Here is a 27,645-nt window from a genome sequence, read left to right as displayed (position 1 = left end):
GATCGCCGATCCTCTTAAATGCTTTACCGCACACGTCACATGTGTGAGATCTTTCACTGTGAGATCGCTTATGGTCTTTTAGCTTTTTCGGCGTTTGACAATCTTTTCCGCATACAGCACATACTACACGAATTAACCTGAGTGATTCATGTTGGCTACAAGCAGAATGTCCGTTTGTGTTTTTCGCCATTCCTTTGGGGATAGAGAATTTCCTGGACGTAGTAAATTCTTTTCTGCACGCCTCACAATCTGATATCTACTGTCCGGATTCTATTTCGGGCAGTGTATTTATTATCTCGATTTTCTTTTTCATCTAAATAAGGGCCGGTTCTTCCAGCTTGTTCTCCTCCTTCGATATTGAATTTTGTTCCTCCATGGCCACAGAAACCTGAAATGTTTGACATAGTTCAGCAAGTTCTTTGTTTTGGTATTTCAAGGTGTTTTTTGTATTTAAGATTTCCCACTGAGGCCCAAAAAATTGTTTCAAAATCGTTCAACACGGGTCCAACGATGGACGTTCGTTGAACGGTTATTTGGACGTTGTCCAAATTGGTCCAACGAACGTCCTTCATTGGACGATTTTGAAACCAAGCGTTCTTAGAGGGTTATTACAAATTGTCGTTCGATATTGCAGCGCATAGAGGGCGCCAATACTACAGACACTTTATACACAGACTAGCGAAGTGTCAAATACAATCGCGATTCGCTGGTTGGACACTTTTTAACTGGACCGCTTTTCAGTTGGACCTCCGCTAGTTGGACCATTGTCCAACTAAAAAGCATCTGAATGTCAAAATCTAATGTCAAATTTACTTTGACAATCAATCTGACAATTATTAGAGATGTGAATAGATGCAATAACACTACTAACGTCTCCTTTGGAGAGTTTTTGACATCTGGTAGTCAGTCCAAATTCGTTAGATGGATAGATGTGTGGCCCAACCAGCGAATCACGACTGTATTGCAGCCAAACGGACTGTCAAAAAGTGCAGCCAAACGAGCATGAGGATGAACTACAAGAGGAAGCCCATGCAAAGCTTGGAAGCTTCCGTGAAGCCAGTTTACATTCATGGTTGCTAGTTTTGCTGTTTTCGTCTCCGCAAGTCTGTGTATCCAGCTTTTTACGTGCCATAATTGTTTAGTTCGTAATACGTTTAATGGCCCTTTTTTGACAATAATCGTTTACGTCAACCGCCCAGTGAGATTAGGTCATCCTACGTTAGTCCAATGCGTTGGATGTTTATTCAATTAACGCCCGAAGTCTTCAACTGGGCGTTGCTGTCAAGCTGGCGTAAACGATTATTGTCAAAAAAGGGAAATTAAACGTATTACGAACTGAACAATTTAGACCGCCATTATGGCACGTAAAAAGCTGGATAGTGTGTCTTGCCAATACTCTCTCTCTCTCTCTCCTCTCTCACTCACTCTTCCTCTTAAAGATAGGATTGCTCAGCTAACTTCACGAATCCAAAAAAACAAAACTCATATGGTTCGATCTTGACTACGCGTTCGATCGGTTCAAGCGTGAGTTGGCAACATGCGTGCACTCGGAATCAACGATAGGCTCTCCACATTCTCTGAACTATCTCTAGCGCTGCTGACACTGATGCAGCACAAATTATCTGCAGCATATCGGGAACAGAATGGATTTCACCGCAAGGTAATGGCGCTCATCCCGGATGCAAGTGTGAACCGACAAGCAGTAATTTACCAGGATTTCGTGGACCTTTTTGACCTGGTCTCAATAAACGAAGGTAGAGGAGCTGCTACTGAATGAGTTATCCGCCATGAAGAGAGCCTGCGTTACATTAAACTAAAGAAGTCCACACAATGACAGGGATCCAATCAACCAAAAGTTCGGATAATACTTAAAAAGCCCTTTTCAAAGTTCATATAAAGTTCTTAGCGAACTTCCAAGCTGCTTAAGCTTTAATGGAACTTCAAAGCGGCCTAAGCGGCTATTAAAAAGCTAACCCAAGCAACTAAAAGTTCGTATAAAGGAGCTGCATAAGCTTCTCGTTTTAAGTAATTTTGTTTTATGTTCTAATAGTGGCTTAAGCGGCTTTCAAGTTCCATTAATGCTTAAGCAGCTTGAAAGTTTGCTAAGAACTTTATGTGAACATTAAAGTGTGCTTTTTAAGTATTATCCGAACTTTTGGTTGCTTGGGAAACGTATCGGAAAATTACTTAAAACAAGAAGCTTATGCAGCTCCCTTATACGAACTTTTGTTTGTTTGGGGTGAGCTTCTAAGTTACGAGCAAACCATCCAGTTCCTGGCATCCAGAGTCCAAATTCTGGAGAAATGTGAAGCTGCGTACCAGATACAAGTTCCAGCAACGAGTAATCCAAATCCAACTAGCTTAGGCTGAAAACATCCAAGTCATGCAGCCTCAACAAATCCATTGAAGACCGAGCCGACTTGCGACTTTTGCGGCGGTTCCCACCGCAACATTCAGTGTTCGATCTTTATCTCTTTGTCCACATCTCAGAAGAGAGAGAATGTTCGAATAGCTGTGCTTTGTTGCAACTACCTAAGAAAAGGACACCGCACCAGAAGTTGTTCTTCCTCCAAGTATGTCGCAAGTGTGAGGCTCGCCACCACACTTTCGATGTATGAAGATGTGGCGCCAGTTCCAGTACGTGACGTCCAATCCAAAGCATCCGTGGTAACCAAAACGTCCAAATCGCAATCACCGTTTGCCGAAGAACGGAAAGCATCCACTACGATATACCACCATGTGACTACACCCTACTACAGCTATTTCGCCACCATCGCAAAAACCATACTGCTACGCACAGCAGTGGTAGATGCTATTGACAAAAACCGGGCAAACTCATCCCTGTTGTGTCCTCTTCGATAACGGATCCCAAGTAAACTTTATTATAGGAGAAATGGCCAACCGTTTTGGTGTCAAGAAGTAGCGAGTCCCCATTACCGGAATCAACGAGTTGCGAAGCCACGCTCATGACAAGGTGGTGGTCAAATTTCGATCCAGGGTGTCTATATTCTTCCGCGGGCGTCTGGTCACTGGACTGGAAAACTGTTAACCACCAAGATCTATGTCAGTGGGTGGCGTCTTCCGGAAGGAATAGTCCTTTTCGATTCAGCGTTCCACACTTCCAACAAGGTGGATGTGCTGATCGGTGGAGAGTTGTTCTTCCACATCCTGCAGCCAAAACATCTAAGCCTGCCCGACAAGCTGCTGCAGCTGCGACAAACTCACCTAGGGTGGATCGTCGCTGGTTTCCCTAAGGAGACCTACGTCCAACCTCATGTCCATCGAAGAGGTCGACACCATGATGCAGCGGTTATGGCAAGTCGAGCAATTGCCGGACTTCCCTAGGCTCCCCAGAGAAGAAGTAGTCTCCGAAATGTATCGTCAAATCCTGATGACACCTGAAGATCAACACTATCAGTGAATCCTCATGAACGAACTTCGCAGCCGCTGCGTGTACTGAAATAGGACATCGTTACTTATGGTACAGTATCGTCCCCATACCAAGCAACGCGGTGCTTGCCACAATTGGCTGCGGAAGAGAGGGTGATTACCCGATTGTAGCCGAAATGATAAGAAAAACAACGTCTACCTACATGGACGATACGCTGTCTGGTACCGATTCGGTGTCGGAAGCTATCGAAGCACAACGGCAACTGAAACCGCTACTGGCACGCGATTGCTTTCCCATCCACAAATGGTGTTCCAATTCGGTAGAGTTCCTCCAACACGTGCCAATGTAAGAACGTGAGCCCCAAGTGCCGTTGAAAGAATGTAGAGCGAATAAGATCATGAAGGTCCTGGGTGTGCTCTGGGATACTCAGGCAGATGCACTATTTTTCGCCAATCAGATCAAGCAAGTGATAAGAGATGTTGTGATCAAGCGGTCGAAGTCGCCCAATTCTTCGATCCGGCTTGTACTCATCAGCCATCGTCCTCGCCAAACTATAAGCGCAACTTCTGTGGAGCCTCGAAGCAGACAGGGATGACCCGGTCGACGAAGATTTCGCACAGAAATGGCAAGAAATCCTTAGCTCATTCCCGGTCAAACCATTCGGAATTTGATTTGGAATCCTGAATGGAACCAGTATGGATTCCAGCTCAAATGCAGCAACCAATAGTCGGAATCGGTTGATTTCTTTGAGCAAGATTCCATACTGAATCTATTCAGGATTTCGAACCGGTTCCGGAATGGATTTGACGGATAGTTGGGATAAGTTGGTTTGACGGCGCTAGTATTCATCATATATTAATTCAAATGTTTACACACGTATTTTAAATATTTTTGTGCGATCATGGATGTCTGTTATCTGTGGACCTTCGTTGGACCAATTTGGACAACGTCCAAATAAATGTTCAACAAACGTCCATCGTTGGACCCGTGTTGAACGATTTTGAAACAATTTTTGGACGTCTCAGTGGGTGACTCCCCACTGAGACGTCCAAAAAATCCCCGACTATGTACGGGGAACGTGCCATTTGAGCCAATATATTCTGATTCCTGAAATAAATGTTCAACAAACGTCCATCGTTGGACCCGTGTTGAACGATTTTGAAACAATTTTTGGACGTCTCAGTGGGTGACTCCCCACTGAGACGTCCAAAAAATTGTTTCAAAATCGTTCAAAACGGCTCCAACGATGGACGTTTGTTGAACGGTTATTTGTACGTTGTCCAAATTGGTCCAATGAACGTCCTTCATTGGACGATTTTGAAACCAACCGTTTTTAGAGGGTCCATTCAGAAATCCGAACCGGTTCCGGAATGAGTTTAACTTATAGTTACTATATTCATAGTTAGGCGGAGACACTGAGCGGAGCCAATTGAACACGTCAAAAGGCGGAGCCAATCGAGCATGACGTCACATAACATGTTCTCTTTGGATGTATATGGAAAAGGTATTGTAATTATGGTCATAATTATTTTACTCTTTTCTTGTGTTATCGAGTGTAGAGAAACGAGAAGATCAAGATTTTTTTTGTAACACAAAGAGATATTCGCACAAGTATGAAACCATATCATCAGATCTTCGAATTGGTTTTCTATTCGTACATGTAAAGTTCGTACTCACGACGACAATGAAATCATTAAGCTAGAGCTTGAACATTTGCATGGGTTGCTAGTGTTTTCTTCCTGGAATAAGAGCTGCCAGTTTTCCGGCTTTTGTGTCCGCCTAACTCTATATATAGGAACTCTAGTTTAACTGAGTTCCCTCTACCCACTGAGACGTCCAAAAAATTGTTTCAAAATCGTTCAACACGGGTCCAACGATGGACGTTCGTTGAACGGTTATTTGGACGATGCCCGAATTGGTCCAACGAACGTCCTTCATTGGACGATTTTGAAACCAACCGTTCTTAGAGGGTAAGAACGGTTGATTTCAAAATCGTCCAATGAAGGACGTTCGTTGGACCGATTTGGACAACGTCCAAATAACCGTTCAACAAACGTCCATCATTGGACCCGTGTTGAACGATTTTGAAACAATTTTTTAGACGTCTCAGTGGGTTGTCGCACCTCAACCGAATCCCAGTGCGATTCAACTTTCTACCAACCGGAACGTTTCCCAATTGGACCAATTGGTATTGTTTTTTAAAAATCTATTGGGGTTTTCGATTGATTGACACCGGTATAGTGGAGTGCATGAAACTGCACCGTTTTTGCACTTTCTAGCTGAAGTGCAAAAAACTTGGGTATTGACACTTCTGCTAGAAAGTGCAAAACCAGTGCAATCCATTACACCGGTGTCAATCAATCGAAAATCCCATATCTTGAGCGTTTTTTCAAAAAGTCATATCTGCAATGAGTTACTCTCTTTGTTTACTATAACACTTTTCACTTATTTTATAGTACAGATCGAAAGACAGTGGTTTTAACTAGCATATTATGCAAAGACTTGAGGGATAAATGTTAAAGTGACCGAATTATTAACAGAAGAGAAAGTAAACAAAGAGAGTATCTCATTGTAGATATGACGTTTTGAAAAAACGCTCAAGATATGTGATATATCACATATCTTGAGCGTTTTTTCAAAACGTCATATCTGCAATGAGTTACTCTCTTTGTTTACTTTCTCTTTCGATTTTTACGGCGTCACTATAACACTTTTCACTTATTTTACAGTACAGATCGAAAGACGGTGGTTTTAACTAGCATATTATGCAAAGAGTTGGGGGATAAATGTTAACCCATTATGTCCTAGCATATGAAATTTCATACGCAAAAACAACACATTTCAGGATAATACTTGTTATACAATAAAGGCGTTTTCAAACTTCTGGTCTTTTGTGAACGTTAACTAATACCCTATAGTTTATAATGTGTATGCTCAATAATCTTTTTTTATAAAATTCCATTGTGTTTTCGAATTTCAAAGTTGGACAAAATTCAAACCAAAATATGAACAATACATATTATTAATTATCTCTTCTAAATCACTAATTCTTGTTTCGGATTGTAAACGAAAGGTCATGAGAGGTGTGAAAGATGTGGCTCAGTGCGAAAAAATGGAAGAAATTGGTGAAACAATTGCGAAAATTCTGCTGGTAGTTCAAGGTATGAAATTTCATAACGCTAGGCTGAACCGATATATTTTTTCCTAAGGCGAAATAATTTCCTCTTTAGGCGATTCACAACATTCTCGCTGATTTTAACGTTGAATCAGTGCATTCCAGGCTAACGAATGCTTAATACGTAGCAAATCATACCTGATTCCACCCAGAATATTTTTTATGTAAATTCTCGTATGAAAATGTTCTTTTTCTTCAAATAATTACAAAATTTGAGGGAAAGATGGTTTGATGCAACGAACCAATCATGAGACGAAACGACTCGAGAGAGGAGAGAAGTGTTAAAATCATTAAAAAAAGCTGCTAAATGAATGATCTCGCAAGGTTGAAGATATTATTCGATTTTATGTTGAATATAAAGATTTTAGCCGAATTTTCTATGTAATGATTTTTTGATACCCTATCAGCCCAGCGTATGAAATTTCATACGTTAGTTTTTTTCGCAACAAAACGTTCCAAAGTGGTTATTTTATTTTTCCCAAACTTAATTCGGCATAATATGAGGGCTCACGAAGTATTTTATAAATTACCAAAGGTTTTAATATAGCTGGGTTATAATGGGTTAAAATGATCGAATTATTAACAGAAGAGAAAGTAAACAAAGAGAGTAACTCAGTGCAGATATGACGTTTTGAAAAAACGCTCAAGATGTGTCTCAATTTCCAGCATAAATCTTGAGCGTTTTTTCAAAAAGTCATATCTGCAATGAGTTACTCTCTTTGTTTACTTTCTCTTTCGATTTTTACGGCGTCACTATAACACTTTTCACTTATTTTATAGTACAGATAGAAAGACAGTGGTTTTAACTGGCATATTATGCAAAGAGTTGAGGGATAGATGTTAAAGTGACCGAATTATTAACAGAAGAGAAAGTAAACAAAGAGAGTAACTCATTGCAGATATGACGTTTTGAAAAAACGCTCAAGAAATGTTCTATTCTATCTATGCTCACTGCAACAATCCAATTATTGCCTCCATGACGTGCCAAATTTAAAGTTTATGTTTTAGTTCGGCCGCACTGCTGATACTTTACCGTGTGCTGAATGTAGAAAGATTTTTTGGATTGTGATAGTGTATATCTGAAGCAAACATGGCGAAAAATGGAATTCTTTTATACTGAACTAATCATAAATCAATTCTCCAGCTAAAATAAAGTTCACTATGTGAATGAGGCGAATTAGCAGATATTCCAAGAAGGTAATTTTCTTGTACCGAAAAGTAGAATTTAATTGATAGTTCTGAACAAATATGTTCGTAATGAATGAAAAAATATCTACTTATCATTACATACCTACCATTTTAGCCAAATTGATATTTCCATTATATCATGGTTCAAAACCAAGAGGTGCAAAATAGTCTCTACTGCCATAATAGACACATTACCCTATCATATCTGTTTATGCAACGAACTGCAAAGAGACGGACATTTCGATTTATCATTTCAAAAAGTTGCTACGTCATAATGGATACATTAAATGTAATTCATGAAATGTAATTACAAATCTTTATTATTAGTAACTTTTATTAAATAAAAAAAATTCATTCCTAAATTTGTTTCACCTCGTGTTTCGTTTGGTTTGAATCGGTTCGGGCAGGCAGCAATGAGCACGCCTCGGCCTTTTTTCTCTAATCACTATTACTAGCGCAGCGCGTTCTAGTTGCCACCGTGCTAGCGAGAACTCATCGTGGATCGTGCCATTTTCTCACTCCAACTTATCGTGTACTAGCTCAATGCGACGATTTCTGTCACATTTTGTGCCTTAGCCTAGGAATATGACACCGTTCTAATGCATGCCTGGTCCAAGGTTACTAATTATTGTCTTTTCAAGCATATTAATGATCGAAATCGATTCACGAATGTCACACTGCTTCTCTCATATGAACTGACATGTGATGGTGGACGGAATAAGCGCTACGGTATTTTTTTCCACAAACTTCACATGTGTACGGTCTTTCATCTATGTGCCCAAGCATATGTTGGTTAAGGTCCTTTTTTATACGAAATGTTTTTTCGCAAAATTGGCATTTATATGGTTTTTCGTTTGTATGAAGAAACATATGGTTTTTGAGGACGAATTTTTCGCGAAATTCTTTCCCACACACGTCACATTTGTGCGGTTTTTCATTTGTGTGAATGTACATATGTTTCTTGTGGACATCTTTTAGGCGAAATTCTTTTCCACATACTTCACATTTGTACGGTTTTTCGTTTGTGTGAATATTCCGGTGGCGTTCTAAGGTGTCTGGCCATTTAAAATCCTGCCCACACACATTACACTTGTAATTTTTCTGATCTGTGTGCACTACCTCATGCTGCCTTAGTTGAGCACGCAACCGAAATCCTTTTTCACACAGTCCACACTTGAAACGTTTCCCTTCTGAGTGAATACGTGCATGAGTTTTAAGCAGCTTCAGCGTGGTATATGAACTTCCACATAATTCACATACATGGGATTTTTCATTCGTGTGACTTTTCTTATGTTCATTGCGATCGCTAATTCTCTTAAATGTTTTCGCACACAGGTCACATTTGTGAGATTTTTCTTTGTGAGAGTGCATATGGTCCCTTACCTTTCTGAGCGTATTAAAGGTTTTTCCACATATATCACATATTGCATTAAATTGTTGGGATGATTCGAGTTTCCTACAAGCAGAACGCATGTTCTTAGTCCCTTTGTGCATAGCAAGGTTCCAGGAGGTAGCAAAATCTTTTCCACACATGTCACAATGAAATCGTTTCTCATCGGAATGAATACCCATGTGCCTCTCTAGCAGATGACGCATATGAAATGGCCTTTCACACAATTTGCATTTGTATGGATTATCTTTCCTGTGAAATTTCTTATGTATATTGAGATGGTTAACTGTGAAAAATGCCTTATCACACACTTTACATTTGAGCGGTTTTTCCATGTGATATTTCATATGTTTTCTGAGCTGATAGAGCTTACGATAATCTTTTCCACATATGTCACAAATGTAAGAATTTTCATCTTCGTCGCTACACGTACCACCTTTTAATTTTGTATCTTTCGTGTGATCCAACCGATGCCAGTCTAGCAGCGAGGTGGATGGGATGTCTTTGCCACAAAACTCATCACGGTGACTAACGGCAGCTGATATCGCCTGTCCGGATTCTACTTCAGGCAGTGTATCTATTATTTCGATTGCTTCCACTTTCACCTGAATAATGGTGTCGATTTCCACGGGTTCTTCTAGTTCGATCTTCACGTCAGATTTTGAACTTTGCTGCTCCATGACCATGCTGTAGCTGGACACCTAAAATGTTTAACAAAGCTCAGTGAGTTCTCTGCCTTTATGGTAGCTGTTTTAAGGTGTTCCTAATATTTAAGATCTTTCGCAATTCGGTCATGAAACAGTGACTTAATTTAGCTCACACGATATCCCAGGACGTGTATTGAGATGGCGATGGCCGGCAGATTACATGCGCATTCCTTATCGTTAAATTTTTATATGGTGTTTCCAGAATGAACCTGATATATGCTATAGGATTTTCCGATTATAGTTCAATTGTTGAAAATTGTGTTTTTTTAAAGTATGTTTATTTAAGCCCAAATGCGGTAGCTTAACGAGACCAATATTATTCATTTTTAAAATACCCTCTTATGCTGTCAAGATGTTCTATATACATCTGCCATGATGTTTTGGTTGGATGGTTATCAATATTAGCACAGAGAACAAACATCCATGATCGAATAAAAATATTTTAAAAACGTCTGTAAACATTTGAATTAATATACGATAAACACTGGCGCCACTACACCAACCTATTCCAACTATCCGTCAAATCCATTCCGGAACCGGTTCGAAATCCTGAATGGATTCAGTATGGAATCTTGCTCAAAGAAAACAGCCGATTCCGACTCTATCGGTTGATGCATTTGAGCTGGAACTCGGTCAAACCATTCGGAATTTGATTCGGAATCCTGGATGGAGTCAGTATGGATTCCAAATCAAATGCAACAACCGATTCTGATTCGGAATCGGTTGTTGCATTTGATTTGGAATCCATAATGACTCCATTCAGAAATCCGAACCGGTTCCGGAATGAGTTTAACTGGGAACCCTCTAAGAACGGTTGGTTTCAAAATCGTCCAATGAAGGACGTTCGTTGGACCAATTTGGACAACGTCCAAATAACCGTTCAACGAACGTTCATCGTTGGACCCGTGTTGAACGATTTTGAAACAATTTTTTGGACGTCTCAGTGGGAATTCATGCTGGAAGTCCGAACCGGTTCCGGACTAGTTTGACTGGATAGAGGAATAACCGCTGTCAATTCTGGCGAACTCAGCCACAAAAAATATGACGACAGTAGCTCACCTGGTTTGGATATCCCAACTACCTTCGAAACCGTTAGAGATTTTACACAAGTTGAATGCTAAAGATGGACATCTACTCCCCGGTCAAACCATTCGGAATTTGATTCTGAATCCTGAATGGAGTCATTATGGATTCCAAATCAAATGCAACAACCGATTCTGAGTCGGAATCGGTTGTTGCATTTGATTTGGAATCCATAATGACTCCATTCAGAAATCCGAACCGGTTCCGGAATGAGTTTAACTGGGTCTCTGTGATATTAGGGTGACCATTTTATGAAAAAAAAAATCTCGCAGGCTACACCCAGTTAAGCTCAGCCGGAAATGAACCGGAATTCCGGCTGGCTCCAGTTCGTCTTCCGGCTCCAGTGACACAACCGATTCTAACTAGAATCGGTTGTGTCACTGGAGCCGGAATACGAACTGGAGCCAGCCGGAATTCCGGTTCATTTCCGGCTGAGCTTAACTGGGCATCCCCTAGCGACGTTTCAAACCATGAAAAAATGATGCTGTGCAAATTTGGGCGCAATCGGTTTACCCAAACCCCTCCGCCAAAGAGCTTCTAGTTTGTATGGGATTTCTGGCCAAAATGTATGGGGAAACACTCGCAGCTCACAAAATCACCGCCATCCATGAATACTGATGCCATCTGCTCTTTGTTAACAAAGGCCATTTAAATTTCTGTTGAGAGCAAAGCAAGGCAATCGTTCGTCCGTTTGCCTTTGCGGAAGCCAAATTCTGTATCTGACTGTATGCCATTTGCTTCAACCCAATTGTCGAGGTGAAACAAGATCATTTTCTCGAATAACTTCCGGATACAGGACAGCATTGCAATCGGTTTGTACGAGTTGTGGTCGGAGGCTGGTTTTTGGATGGCGATGACACTTGTCACTTGTCCCCAGTCATATGGGATATTAAATAAATTCAACAAGCGTCTTTTGGCGCAGTCTAGCAGATGCTTCAATAAGTTAAATTCGATTCTGTCTGGCCCTAAAGCTTTATTGTTACATTATAAGAGAGCAAGTGAAAATTCCACCATAGAAAAAGGTGCTTGTTTGCGATATCGTGAGAGGAAGCGGTGCGGTAGATTTTCTGTGTCGAGGCGGAATCCGCACAAACCTTCTTGGCGAAATCGAATATCCAACGATTTGAATATTCCGTGGTCTCGTAAGTACTGTTTCGATTTTGTAAGCGCCGGGCCGTGGCCCAAAGGACAAACCGGCGCCAGTAACTAGGCTTTCATCAAACTTTTCCGTTGCGTTTCTAACATCGCATACTGTCGATCGCCCGTCGTCCCGGAAGGTCTTATATGCTACGGCCTTCTCCGCTTACACGTCTAAGCACTCTTTGTCCCACCAAGAGTTGGGAGGACGCCCGCGAGAGTTCGCGTCTAGTACGCATTTAGTCTGAACTTGAATCACAGTATCTAGAATCAAGCCAGCCATGAACCAGGACTCTTTCTCCGGAGAAAGCTCTTGTGTGGACTCAATTTTGTCGGATATCTCGGACGCGGAGCTCTTTCAATCGACATTTCGTGTGAGGTCATACGATACATTGATTGTATTCGGTCCTTAACCTTTAGTAATAGTAATTATGATTGGTAGATGGTCGCTGCAGTGGGGATTAGAGACTACCTTCCACATGCAATATACCCGCAGCGATGTCTTTTTCTCTACACTCTAAATCTTTCCTCGCTCTCAATGTGTAAATCCAGCTCGTGTATGTCCGAGTTCCCGGTTCCAAAAACCTCCCCCTGTAACACCGGCCACCAAGTTCAATTTTACAATCCACCTCAAAGACAGCCAACCTCAGGTCTACGTATAACCACAGATAACAGACGTTTAGGCTAGAACAAAATTTCTTCAAAAACCTGTGTAAACTTTCAAACTGATAAACGTTGGAAATCCGTGTTTCACTATTGCCATCTGCGCAACTGTTTGCTACACATGTTTGACAGCTGCACTCTAACTGCATTGTATCGATCGCTGCGCCATCTGCAAACGTTTGCCACACGTGTTTCAGACGTCTAATTTATTCGGAATTTCAGTAGCGGGTATTTACACACGATTCAAATCGAGCTTAAACGTCTGTTATCTGTGGTATAACCCTCTCGCAGTTTGTAATATTGCTTGACGAATCTACCCATCCGCTGCTTTGACGACTAACTGCACGCGATGGTCGGAAGTGATTCCCGAGTACACCTTTTTCAGAAGACGTCTAGTTGAAACTGAAACCACAGAGAACAGACGTCCATCTTCAGCATTCAACTTGTGTAAAATCTCTAACGGTTTCGAAGGTAGTTGGGATATCCAAACCAGGTGCGCTACTGTCGTCATGTTTTTTGTGGCTGAGTTCGACAGAATTGACAGCGGTTATTCCTCTACCCGGTCAAACTAGTCCGGAACCGGTTCGGACTTCCAGCTCAAATGCAAATGAATCCATTCAGGATTTCGAACCGGTTCCGAAATGGATTTGACGGATAGTTGGGATATGTTGGTGTAGCGGCGCAAGTGTTTATCGTATATTAATTCAAATGTTTACACACGTTTTTAAATATTTTTGTTCGATCATGGATGTTTGTTCTCTGTGCTGAAACTGATTCCAGGAGGTCCGCTAGGCCGCCGTTGGTTCAACTATTGGTTGACGAACACCGCTTAAGCTCCCTAGCAGAAAGTGGTTCAGAGTAATGGCTTCACTTTCCTCGAAAGTTGACGGCAGATGTCAAGGGACGATTGTTTACGATCGCTTCCGCTTCTACGAATAACGTCTTCGTATTTCCTGCATCTTTTCCCCCGAACGTCGGCTAGCACCGTGGAAGTTGGTACCATTGTCAGTGTGTATCTCTGCCAGTGAACCTCGTCGACAAACGAAACGCCGTACGCACTTCACACACGAGTCGGTTCTGAGACTATGCGCTACTTCTTCATGAACGGCTCTAATGGTCAGGCATGTATCATCGTCACAACGCAACGCAACGGCTCTAATGGTCAGGCATGTAAACACAGCGATCCAATGCTTTGCGTTACTTCTCCTGATCTTCACGAGTACCGGTCCGAAGAAATCGAGGCCTACATAAGTGAATGGTTTAGTGAATGCGGCCATGCGTGCTGCTGGTAATGGAGCCATCTGCGGAGTCTGCGGCTTGACCTTGTTTGGCAACATTGACAAGCTTTTGATTGCTGCTTCACTGCTACTCTTCTCAATCTCGGCACATAATATTTTTGACGTGTTTTATTAGTCACGGTTTCGTGGTTACCATGACGAAACTTACGATGGTAGTCGTCCACCAATGCGTCCACCGATTTGGCGATCTTCTTTGCGCATGGACATTTGATGGAACATGTCTTCGATATCCGCTGTGACTCCAACTTTGAACTAGCGGACGCGCAACTGAACTGCTAGTAGGGAAGTCTGCTGATCGGGACCTTTCAGAAGCGCCGTATTGAGAGAGATTCCGTTAAGCTTCGCCGCTCCAGCCCAAATTGTTCGCACTTTGCCTGGTTTCCGAGGATTCGTTACTAGTCCTAGTGGCAGATACCAGGTGAGGTTCGCATTGAGTAGTTCCTCCTATGAAGCTAGATAAGTGTAGTCTTTTGTTTGATATTCAGTGCACTGTTCCTGAATGATCCCCTTAAGCTTCGGTTTTCGTGAATTTTTTTTTCTACAGGCATTCCAGTCGTCTTATAGTCATATCGCAGCTGTCAGGGAACTGAATATGGTCATACTTCCATAGCAGCGCCGTCTCGAAGCGTTTGCCAACACGAGTTGACGTTTGTTCGAGGATACGTGAGGGCACGCTTCTCTTCTTCTGACTCAAGCACGGTCACCGCCTTAGCTGTGAAATACTCAATTGTTCCATTAACACTTCTTCTCGAAAGCGAAAAACCAGTGCACTGCGCCGCACAACCATCTTAAACGCCCAATATTAATGTCACCTAACTTACTTTCGAATTACTATACATGAATTTAGAGATTATAATTGTAAATAATGTTCAAGTGACCCACAAAGATAGAAAAATACGGATACTTGAAAACTAAAAAAAAACTTACTTGAACAAATATCACTTCCAGGTTGTTTGTTGACCGATATCGCGAAGCGATCTACTTGGTTAGGCTCTTGTCCGTCAAGCCTTACGTGAATCCGTTCTCCGTTACATGGGTACCTAGAACAATTCAAAAACAATATTACTATATTGTTTATATCACAGGGAACAGACGTCCATCTTCAGCATTCAACTTGTGTAAAAATCCCTAACGTTTTCGAGGGTAGTTGGGATATCTAAACCAGATGCGCTACTGTCATGTTTTTAGTGGCTGAGTTCGACTGAATTGGCAGCGGTTAATACCTCTATCCAGTCAAACCATTCTGGAACCGGTTCGGACTTCTGAGTGGAAAACCCGACGCCGTTTCTGTCAAGCAAAACTAACATCAACCTCACAAAAACAATTAAGCTCAGCAAAAATCACATAAACATCTGCTCAATATTTACCTTTAAATTTAATTCACCCAGTACTTGTGGAATAATATTTCTTTATAACCAATTAACTTCATAGGTCGATTCCACTTTTACAGCACTAAAGAGCACTAACAGGTACAACACACATCTTTGCACCAGAGATGCCAGGTACTTTTTTCAAATGTCTGCAATAATAATTTTAAAAGTCTGGGAAGAACAAAAAATGTCAGGATAGCTAGTGTAACCAAAAGCCTTTATATTCAAAAATCTGTAAATATCTGCAACCAAACTAAAAAATCTGCAAATATCTGCAACCGAACTAAAATATCTGCAAATATCTGCGTCATCGAAAATATCTGCAACTTAATTTAAAAGTCTGCGAATTTGCAGACTTGTCTGCAAATCTGGCATCTCTGCTTTGCACTGACTCAAATGTTTGGGATATTTCTAGAGAAAATTTTCAATAGGACGTAAGTAACATTGAGAGCCTCTCTTTGTTTACTTTCTCTTTCGTTTATTACGACGTCATTACAACACTGCACAAATTTTCCAGTACTTTTCGAAAGGCGGCGGTTTTTACTAGAAAAACTCATAGTAAGAGAACTGCGGAGAAAAAAAACAGCATTTTTGGCAACGTATGCCCCGGCATTGTATGGCAACACGTCCAATGTTATAAGGATAGGCAATGTTCGATTGGATTCGTTTTTTGACAGCTAAACCCGAATCCAATCGACCCAAAATGGAGTCTCCGCAGTTCTCTTTCTAGAGTTTTTCTAGTTTTTACTAGAATATTATGCAAAGAGTAGAGTAGTAAATGTTGAAATGGCCGAATAATGAACAGAAGAGAAAGACCCCAAAGAGAATTCCTCGTTGTTACTTACGTCCTATTCTAAATTTTCTCTAGATTTATATAGCGAACAAAGCCAAAGTTACTTTATATACGGTATGCTCAATCGAACTTTGTTTTGGTTTTGTAAGCATCTGACGTCACTGTTGCAAGTGATGGAATATGAATATACAAGTTACGTTTTTGATCCGGTTGTTTATTTTTTGTGACGTTTTTTTATTTGGGAGGGAGGTGTATTCTCGACATCAGCAAATCTTCGATTCGGTTCAACATCAACGACGTTTTGTCGGAGTGGTTACCCGAATAGAAATGTACAGTAACAAAACCATCATTTTCACAGTGACAGTACAGTAATTTTACAATAATTTACAGTAAGTTTTAGTGTTATGCTACAATACAAAAACAATAAACTTTAACGTTTCTACAGTAAATTTCAATGTAGGATAGACTTTTACAGTGAAAAAGGGGGTGGTTATGTATCTTAACATTTAAAAAATACGGATATAATGCTGGTATTATGTCAGAAAAGGCGAAATATAGTGCTATTACTGTGCAGAGATTAACAGCTCGTTTCTCCAGTACTAATGCTAATATATAGCACCAGTGTACAAATGTCAAAATTGAAAGCCTAATATTGGCACTACTAATGCTATTTAAAAGCTTCAGTTGGCTGTCATTGTACGCCATGGTTTTAAAACCAAAAAAAAACTGTTTTGTTTAAAACCGTATTTGACTCTCTTCTAATGCATTGTAATGAATATCCTTAATGGGTTTACGTTCTCACTTGATATGAATGTTTTACGAAAATTACCTTCAGTAAGTCTCGAACTGAGGTACCTTGTCTCGTCCTTTACCGTAAGTGCGCTGCGTTTGGTCCCTGCACTATTGCATATGTTGGATTGAAATGAAATATGCCGAATATAATCTTCAAGAAGAGTTGCATAACAAATAAACCCACAGCATTACAATAGCATTATATCGGCTTTTTATTTGCTCTATAATGGCACTAAATGCACTTGTAAAGCTTACATGCTTTAAATATCCTTGAAGCATCTACGCGTTATATCAGCTTTATATACGCATATAGAGCAAGCGGTAATGCTATATGTCGGATGTACAGTTATTCATTATTGATGCTAATATAGAGCTTTATGGCATTGTTAATGCTGTAATGGAGTTTCAATGCAACATTAGGGCAAATGTATAGCCAATATAGTGCAATGGCTTAATGCTTATGGTTACTTCTCAAGTAACCAATAAGCATTATAACGTAGCCTAATATCTGCTTTAGATCCACATATAAAGCTGTCTTAAAGAGCCGTGAAGCCCTAAATGTACTGATATAATGCTGGTATTATGCCAGAAAGGCGAAATATAGTGCTATTACTGTGCAGAGATTGACAGCTCGTTTCTGCAGTACTAATGCTATTATATAGCACCAGCGTACAAATGTTAAATTTGAAAGCCTTATGTAGGCACTACTAATGCTATTAAAAAGCTTCAGTTGGCTGTCATTGTCCGCCATGGGTTTAAAACCATTTCTCATGTTTCGGTATGATTAGCAAACAGGAAAAAAATTAAAATAAAATGTTCTGTTTAAAACCGTAATTGACTCTCTGCTAATGCATTGTAATGTATATACTTAATGGGTTTTCGTTCTTACATGATATGAATGTTTTACGAAAATTACCTTTAGTAAGTCTCGAACTGAGGTACCTTGCCTCGTCCTTCACCGTAAGTGTGCTGCGTTTGCTGCCTGGACTATATCGCATATGTTCGATTGAAATGAAATATGCCGAATATAATCTTCAAGAAGAGTTGCATAACGAATAAACCCACAGCATTACAATAGCATTATATCGGCGTTTTATTTGCTATGTAATGACACTAAATGCACATGTAAAGCTTACATGCTTTGAAGATCCTTGAAGAACAGAGAACAGACATCCATGATCGAACAAAAATATTTAAAAAAACGTGTGTAAACATTTGAATTAATATACGATAAACACTAGCGCCACCACACCAACCTATCCCAACTATACATCAAATCCATTCCGGAGCCGGTTCGAAATCCTGAATGGATTCAGTATGGAATCTTGCTCAAAGAAAACAACCGATTCCGACTCTATCGGTTGATGCGTTTGAGCGGGAATTGATGCTGGAAGTCCGAACCGGTTCCGGACTAGTTTGACTGGGTCGAGGAATAACCGCTGTCAATTCTGTCGAACTCATCCACAAAAAACATGACGACAGTAGCTCACCTGGTTTAGATATCCCAACTACCTTCGAAACCGTTAGAGATTTTACACAAGTTGAATGCTAAAGATGGACGTCTGTTAAAATAATGCGAAATGAATAAGACATGATGGTGCAACAATAATAAGTTTTAGGAAAAAAAGGCGCTGCGCGGAATTGGAGCAGGTCACTGTCTAATATCTTAATGCTTTGGAGATTTTTTGAAAGCCAATTTTTGCTTTATAGTAGTTATATATATAATTCGAAATTGAATTATAAATGGTTGAACATACTTTCTATTATATAGTGGCATAAACTTAGTGATTTTATATTCTAGCAGAAATTTTCGAAACTAATTGAAACGTTAGAAGTGTTCTACTTGTTACTATGTTTCAATTGCCGCAAGGTTCTACTGTATCGATTTTGTTGGCTATTTTCGGCAACTTTAAGACTAAGAAACAACGAAAGCAATGAAATTGAAAGACGGATAGGTATTCTAGAGTGAATCAGTTATAAACTTAGAACGGAAAACTAGGACTAGGCAGGCTCATATGGACATGATCGAAAGGAAATGTGGAGTCCTTTGCCTTCTGCTAAGTTGGAGTTGGGCGTTGCACCCAAGTCTACTGAATGGATTCAGTATGGAATCTTGCTCAAAGAAAACAACCGATTCCGGCTCTATCGGTTGATGCATTTGAGCTGGAATTCATGCTGGAAGTCCGAACCGGTTCCGGACCAATTTGACTGGGTAGAGGAATAACCGCTGTCAATTCTGTCGAACTCAGCCACAAAAAACATGACGACAGTAGTGCACCTGGTTTGGATATCCCAACTACCTTCGAAACCGTTACAGATTTTATACAAGTTGAATGCTGAAGATGGACGTCTGGATGGAAAGAAATTGAATTTTTAGCTACTTTTATACCAACTAGTTTACATGTTACTATGTTTCAACTGCCGCAAGGTTCTACTGTATCGATTTTGTTGGCTATAGTGTTCTACTTCAGATGCTATTTTAAACAAATACTTTATTGAACAAATCATTGGCCATCTGAAACAATGGACATTTCTCGTTGTATCTAAAAAATCGAAGATCATGTTCGTATTTAGTCACCTGGGAGATTGAGCTGAAAATTAGACTACTTATAATTAATCTTAGATTTGGTTAACCAATATGTTTTCTGCGTTTGTATCACTTTGGATGTAGTGAAGTTCATTGAAGGTAGATGTTGTTCGCGTCGATAAATGAGCTTTTTATGCCTTTTTGATAGCATGTAATATTAACGTCTTTCCATTCATATTAGTGATGCTAATCGGTTCACAAATGTTAGTAATTACTTCGAGTGACGTGACATGTGACGTTGGGCAGAATAGCGGGTACGGAAATCTTTTCCACACACTTCACACGTGTGCGGTTTTTCATTTGTGTGAATATACATATGAGTTTTGAGGATATTTTTAAGGCGAAATCCTTTTCCACACACATCACATGAGTACGGTTTTTCACTAGTGTGAATAGTCCAGTGGCGTTCTAAGGTATCGATCAATTTAAATTCCCTACCACACACTTCGCAGCTGTAATTTCTACGATCAGTGTGCACACGTGCATGGGCTCTTAATTGAGCACGCAATCGAAAGCCTTTTTCACACAATGCACACTTGAAACGTTTCCCTTCTGTGTGAATACGTGTGTGGTTGTGAAGCAGCTTCTGCCTGCCAAACGCCTTTCCACATAATTCACATACATACAATTTTTCATCCGAGTGAGCTTTCTTATGTTCATTGAGATCGCCGGACCTCTTAAATGCTCTCTCACATACGTCACATTTGTGAGTTCTTTCATTGTGGATTTTCTTATGTTCTTTCAGCTCTCTAGGCAAACGAAATTCTTTTCCACATATATCACATACTATTCTAATGAGCTTGAGAGATTCATGTTTGCTACAAGCAGAAAGTCCTGTCGTGTTCTTCTTAATCCCCTTGTGGAGAGCGAGGTTGTAGGAGGTAGCAAAACTTTTTCCGCACATTTCACAATCAAATCGTTTCCCATCTGAATGAACATCCATGTGCCTCTCTAGGAAATGACGCATATGAAATCCTTTTTCGCAAAATTTACATTTGTATGGTTTATCCTTCGAGTGAATTGCCTTATGCGTATTGAGAATACTGACTGAGAAAAATGCTTTCTCACACATATCACATTTGTGAGTTTTCCCCATATGATAATTCAGATGTTTTCTGAGATGACCGAGATCTTTATATTCTCTTCCACATATGTCACAAATGTAAGAATTTGCGTGGCTGCACAAGCTATCTTTCGTGTGATCCAGTTGATGATAGCTAAGTAGTGAGATAGATGGAAATTCTTTGCCACAAGTCTCACAGCGGTGACAAACGGTATCGGATATTGGCTGTTCACATTCTAGTTCAGGGAGTGTATTTATTATGACGATTTCTTCTTTTATCTGAATAGAAGCGTCGAATTCGACGGGTTTCACCAGCTCGTTCTCCTTATTGGATATTGAAATTTGCTGTTCCATGACTATGCTGCAGCTGGACACCTAAAATGTTGAACAAAGTTCTGTGAGTTCTCCGCTTTTACGCTAGCTGTTTTTAATATTTAGGATCTATTCTAATCTGGTCGTCAAACAGCGACTCCAAATCCTTTATCGCCTTATTTTCATATGGAGATTCGAGAAAGCTTCTGCATAGGTAGTATATGTGAATGGATTATTTCCGATTATGCGTTTTATATCATATTTAATTCAGAAATTTTCATTGACTTTATGGGGAAGAATTGACCTGAAATATATTTGCATTGCCTAAATTATTTGTTGTTTAGTATTTATTTGACCTAGGGTTCTAATCAATTCGGCAGAATTAGAAGCTGGTTCTAGCGGTTCGCATGTTGCTGTTAATACTGATGGTTTACTATCTCACTATTACATATGAGCGACAAGGATGCCCCATTAAAATCTGTTTCAGTTAAAATAATCTTTTTACCATCTGTGATGGCTAAAACAGGAAAAAAAATCTGCGACAAATTTCCAAAAAATCTGTGAAAAATCACAATATTTCCAAAAAAATCTGTGAAATTTTCATCAAAACGCCAAAAATCTGTCATCTGTGAAAAAGAATCCGTGATCAAAAATTGTGAAAAAAATCGGACATTACAGAAAAATCTGTGAATATGGTAACCCTGATGAGCGACCGAAAATAAAAGTCGCAAGGACACACCATGCTTCGTAAAACCCGTTTTAGAATATAAAAACCTGATATAAACTTCAAACCAGAGGGGGAACAACTTGACAGCTCCTATACAAATCGTTGAAACCACTTTATTTGGGTCTGTGGGTCTAAAATGGCGGATCAATTTTTATTCAAGAACAATTTCTAAAAAAAGCGTAAACTTGTTCACAGTGAAAATTTTCTTGTTCATTTTTTACGTACTTTTACTTACTTTCGATAATTCATTTTTGAAGACTTTTTGGGCGTTTGGTGTTGTTATAAAAATGCAGTTTTATTCCGATGCATTATTTTTAAATGATTCATGATTTTTTGGAATCATTAGCATACAAACAAGCGGCGCTTATACTAGTTAGTGAGCACCTTTATTTAGTCTTAAGATATTAGGTAGTAATATTTGTATTGCAATGTAAAAAACACACGCAATGATACTGGACTATTTTGCTCCCTCTCCGATAAAAAATGAACTGTCATCACTTCTGATTTTTGTGGAAACCTTTGCACCGTACATGTCGCAGCACCTATCAGTTAGATGCTATACTGTCAGAAATAAACAGTCGAAGTCATTTCTGCCTTTGTTAAATGCGAATTGAAAAATGATAAACACAAAACTAAATGTATTTAAAGATTAACGACAAACTTTCGAGAATTGTCATATGCGAAAGATATTTCAAGGGCAATGGGAGAGGAAAAAGTTCACACTCAAATCAAATCATACATTTTATATTTTACATTCGCACAATTTGTAATCCTTAACTTGTTTGTATTTATCTTAAATTATTACGCTGTTTTGAAATGATCATCTTGATTATCTCTTCCGAATGTAAATAAAGAAAACGTGTTCGTAAAAGACGTCACGAAATTATTTTCTCGCATAGAAATTTACAGTATCGCAATTAGTGGACGGCGTTCTATGGTGGCGACATCATTCGAAACACGGTGGTTTCAAGCAACTTAGGCTAAACGTCAAGTTGCGGGAGGGTTGCTTCAAACATAAAAATCGGACTGGGACATTCCTTTGTAAGTCGGCTAAAAAACCTTCTGTAAAAAACCGGAAAAAATATATCCGATTTTTACAAAGTAGTTTTTGTTAGCAGGCTTTTAATCTTGAACATCAAGATACAGTCGTGATTCGCTGGTTGGACACTTTAACTGGACCGCTTTTTAGTTGGACGTCCGCTAGTTGGACCATTGTCCAACTAAAAATCATCTCAACGTCAAAATCTCATGTCAAATTTACTTTGACAATCTAACAATTTTTTACACTACTAATGTCTTCTTTGGAGTTTTTAACATTTGTCAGTCGGTCCAACCCGGTCAAACCATTCGGAATTTGATTCGGAATCCTGAATGGAGTCATTATGGATTCCAAATCAAATGCAACAACCGATTCTGAGTCGGAATCGGTTGTTGCATTTGATTTGGAATCCATAATGACTCCATTCAGAAATCCGAACCGGTTCCGTAATGAGTTTAACTGGGAACTAGCGAATCAAATTCGTTGGTTTTAGAATCGGTTGTGTCACTGGAGCCCGTATACGAACTGGAACCAGCCATAATTCCAGTTCATTTCCGGTTGAACTTTACTGGGTTGGACAGAGGCTCTGGCCCAACCAGCGAATCACGACTGTAGAGTTAGAATTCCGGATCATTTCTCGGCTAAACTTACTGGGTTACAGTCGTCAAAACCCTCTAAGAACGGTTGGTTTCAAAATTGTCCAATTAAGGACGTTTGTTGGACCAATTTGGACAACGTCCAAATAACCGTTCAACAAACGTCCATCGTTGGACCCGTGTTGAACGATTTTGAAACAATTTTTTGGACGTCTCAGTGGGAATGTACTTGAATCGGTTATTTCATTTGAGCTAGAATTCTAGGGCAAACCAGACAAAATTCCGAATCTTTAACCGGTTATGGATTGACTCCGTTCTGGGGTCAAGCACATAAACAAAAGTGCATACATGAACGGATAATTGAACTCAATATTTACCTTTAAATTCAGATACACTTATCAGTTCACCAAAAACTTAGTTACTTTCGATATATTTCTTTATTTCATTATATTTATGGTTGAATCGACATAAAGCACACGTCTTCAATAGCTCCTGTGTTTACAACGTTTATCTTCCGAATCCGACGGAGATCGGAGACCAAAGTTTATATACATACAACAAGTTAACATCCATCGAAATTTGTGTTAGTATTTGGAAGTGGTGACGTCACTGTCCGAGAGCACCCAGTGAACGAAATGGCGACTAGCCGTGTTTAAATAGATACTGGCGAGCGATAGACCAACGTTGGGTAGGCTATTGACACTTTTTTCTAGACTACCCGTCATAATTTGCCGTTTACTGGCAAAATGCACAATTTAAAAACAACATGTTTATGCGAAGAGTGAAAACAATCTAATCTATCTATCGAACACTCAAAAAGTCTACCGATCGAGCAGAAAAGAATGACACCGGTTGGATGCATGGGGAATATTGTTACCATGACGAAATTATGACGAACTTTATGCAGCTCTTATTGTTATAGTGGAAATATATAATTCTTTTTTTCAATTGAAGCACCTAATATTTTCACAAAGCAACTTAAATTTATAATTCACAATTTTACTGTTTTCAGTCACGCCCAAATCTGACGCTATAAATTAAATCGATTAAAAACCCCTTAGTCGATGTTTTATAGTAACATTGCACTGCATTATGCACTTTTAATAATCTAGCAACAAAACTCACGATTGAAAATTCGAAGTGTACCTCAATTAAAGGTTTCCAAAACAAAATGGAAAGCAATTGGCTAAAATCAATACTGCCATTTCGTTATATATATATGTAACTCTACTATCGAAAACTCTAGAAAAACAAAGACGCCGATTTTCATAAAAAATACGACATTATAATCTTTCACTTATCATTTATCTGTCTGAAGGCACAGCAATTCGGATTAGGTTTAACGAAAATTTAGCTTAGGATGTAAAACGTGCGAAGAATATTTCGAAAATATGTGGCTTATTTTACACTTTTCGAATGAGTGACTTCGGGCCCTTCATAATCGACATGTGGGAGTATTAAAAAGGTAATCAAATCATCAACGCATGCAGGCAAGCAAAGTTGCTATGATTAAAAATGAAAAGTCTTGCGCATCTTCCATTGCTGGGATAACTACCAAAAATGCAAACCCACGTGGCTGAATACACTGTTAGAAAGATCTATTGTGTCAAACGAAGATGTGTTTACATTTTGTTAGAAAATCAATTAAGAATCATTCTGAAGTTTTGAAGGTTGAAAATATATATTGTTATATTTAGAAAAATGAGCTCTATCGATTCATGAAATAAAATTACAATTTTATTCTTCATTTAATGCTTTTTGTTCATTTATTTAAATTTTTAAATATTTGGAGTTTTAAAGATTTAAAAATCCAAAATTCAAAAATACCATTTATAAATTTAAAAAAATCAATTTCAAAATTCATTAATTACAGTCGTGATTCGCTGGTTGGACATTTTTTAACTGGACCGCTTTTTAGTTGGACCGCCGCTAGTTGGACCATTGTCCGACTAAAAAGCATCTGAACGTCAAAATCTCGTGTCAAATTTACTTTGACAATCAATCTGACAATATTTAGAGATTTGAACAGATGCATTTACACTGCCAACACCTCGTTTGGAGTGTTTTTGACATTTGTCAGTCGGTCCAACTAGCGAATCAAATTCGTTGGTTGGACAAGGCTGTGACCCAACCAACGAATCAGGACTGTACAACAGAAAAAACGTAGTGGAATGAAAACGCAGAGGGCAGCAAAAACAACTTAAAAGCAGAGTGGCTTAATCAAGAACCCTGCTCGCAAGCTATATCTAGTAAAACACGATTTATATTAAATTTTTGATATTTCTCAAGTGTAATGCCGTATTATAACAAACGAACGAAAATAAAGCTAACGAAAAAGTGAAAGATCTTATAGTTGTTTAAGTTCATTGTGTAAATCATATTTTATACTAAGTCACTGCATTCGTGCCTTGATCACAACCCTTCAACTTGTGTCTTTTTAGGGATATGTGAGTTTTAATCTTTTTTCACAGGCATCGCATTTGAATTTTTTCTCATTGGAGTGAACCAGCTTGTGAGAAGTAAGAGAAATACGATAGCTGAATGTTTTTCCACAAATTTCACAGGTGTAAGGTTTCTCTCCAGTATGGATATACATATGACTTTTGAGAACGCCACTTTCACGAAATTCTTTTCCACACACCTCACATTTATATGGTCTTTCATTTGTGTGAACTATCAAGTGAATTCTTAAACCACCGGGTGATTTGAATTTTTTCTCACACACATCACAGTTATAGATTCTATGCTCAGCGTGCACAAACGCGTGTGCCGCTAATTGACAGCGCTGACGAAAATGTTTCCCACAAATGTCACACTTGTAAGGTTTTTCATTTGTGTGAATTCGCATGTGGGACTCCAATTTGTTGCGCGTAGTAAGTTCTTTTCCACAGACACCACAGCTGATAAGTCGGTCGTTCGTGTGGATTCGTTTGTGCACTGCTAGACCGCTGGGCATAGAAAATCCTTTTCCACACACATCACAGTTATAACGTTGCACATCTGAATGGACATACATGTGCTTCTTGAGATGGCAGCGCAAACGAAATCTTTTTCCACACAGCTTACATTGATGTGGTTTGTCATTCGTGTGAGTTCTTTTGTGTCCTTTCATCTGTCCAACAGTAGAAAATACTTTCTCACATATATCACATTTGTGAATTTTGGCACTGTGAATTTTCACATGTTCATTAAGCCGACCGAGCGAGCTATGTTCTTTTCCACACACGTGACATTGCAAAGGCCTTCTATTCATGTTGTTACATAAATCTTGTTCTGTTATGTGAATCGATGCGTGGTCGTTAAGCAGGCTTTGGGACGGAAATTCGTTGCCACATATCTTACATAGGTGAGATTGGAGATTAACGGTATCATCTGTCGGCTGTCCGGATACTATTCCAAGCTGTTCATCTATTATTTCGATTTCTTCTGCCTTTATTTGAAAAGATGTATTGACTTTAACGGATTCTCCAATTTTGAGCTCCTCGATAGCTGTGGTATTTTGCTGCTCCATGACCATGCTGTAGTAGGACGCCTAAAATATTCAATAACATACAGTGAGTTTCCAATCATTCCGGTTGCTATTTTAATTAAATAAAGTTGGATTTCATGTCTCGAATTACCCTGGTCAGTAATTAACACCAACTTGGGGCGAGTTAGACAATAAATCGAACCTGGCCCCAGAATTACCACTAGTTCGACACTAAATCCACGTCGTGCTTGGTAATTTCGAGTGATGTCTGGCGAATATAGAAGCTCTGGCTTGCTGACGAGAAAGCGAAAACGAACGGTTGTTATTCGGTTTGAATTTATTGGGAAAACCCATTTTTAAAATAATTGTTTAAGTATTGGCGTTAGCTGGTACAATTGTTTTAGTAAGTTCACACAATGAAAACTCAGGTTTTCCGCTTCCAGATTTGTTTCGTTTAGGCCAAAATACACAATTCTGGATAAATAGCATTAAATAGGACCTGTGTCTACTAAAGTCGCAATACTACACAATACCAAACAATATAAAGTTGATGGCCTATTACTGCTCCTTTTAAAAAAAAAACTTCAAACTTTTCTCAATTTTCTAGCAAATTTTAGAGTACGCGGCTTGAACTGTCTCGTTTAGTACGAATAAAAAAATGTAAACAGTGTGATATATTAGTTCTTTTCACTTCCAAATCACTCAATTAATTTCGCACTTTGAATATTTATTTGTGCTATTCCTAAACAATAAAAAATGATCATGTTATTCTACCAAAGTTTTAATGTTTACATGCGACGTGTTTACCCTCGAGACCTGGGATCATGTCACGATCATTGAGATATCTGACGTTTAAAATACGCAC

General features: G+C 39.2%; 1 protein-coding gene across 8 annotated transcripts; it reads right to left on the bottom strand.

The window, feature by feature from the left end:
- Positions 1-202: 202 nt before the first annotated feature.
- LOC131686870 (zinc finger protein 239-like) lies at positions 203-27,630 on the bottom strand. 8 transcript variants are annotated; one of them, XM_058970871.1, is made up of 5 exons: positions 27,588-27,630; positions 26,932-27,522; positions 23,689-26,843; positions 14,960-15,072; positions 203-388 (listed from the first exon to the last, which is right to left on the bottom strand). In XM_058970871.1, exon 3 carries the CDS (start codon positions 26,826-26,828, stop codon positions 25,749-25,751), a length of 1,080 nt encoding a protein of 359 aa, XP_058826854.1. In that variant the 5' UTR covers positions 26,829-26,843; positions 26,932-27,522; positions 27,588-27,630; the 3' UTR covers positions 203-388; positions 14,960-15,072; positions 23,689-25,748. The 8 variants fall into 8 exon arrangements, 7 of the variants coding, with proteins under 7 accessions (XP_058826854.1, XP_058826853.1, XP_058826855.1 ...); XM_058970870.1 differs by having other exon boundaries at positions 26,932-27,596; XM_058970872.1 differs by having other exon boundaries at positions 26,999-27,596.
- Positions 27,631-27,645: the final 15 nt, after the last annotated feature.

This window comes from Topomyia yanbarensis, chromosome 3 (assembly GCF_030247195.1).
Source record: "Topomyia yanbarensis strain Yona2022 chromosome 3, ASM3024719v1, whole genome shotgun sequence".
Taxonomy (NCBI): domain Eukaryota; kingdom Metazoa; phylum Arthropoda; class Insecta; order Diptera; family Culicidae; genus Topomyia; species Topomyia yanbarensis.
The sequence above is the reverse complement of the archived record's forward strand: the minus strand, read 5'-3'. Positions and strand labels throughout refer to the sequence as shown.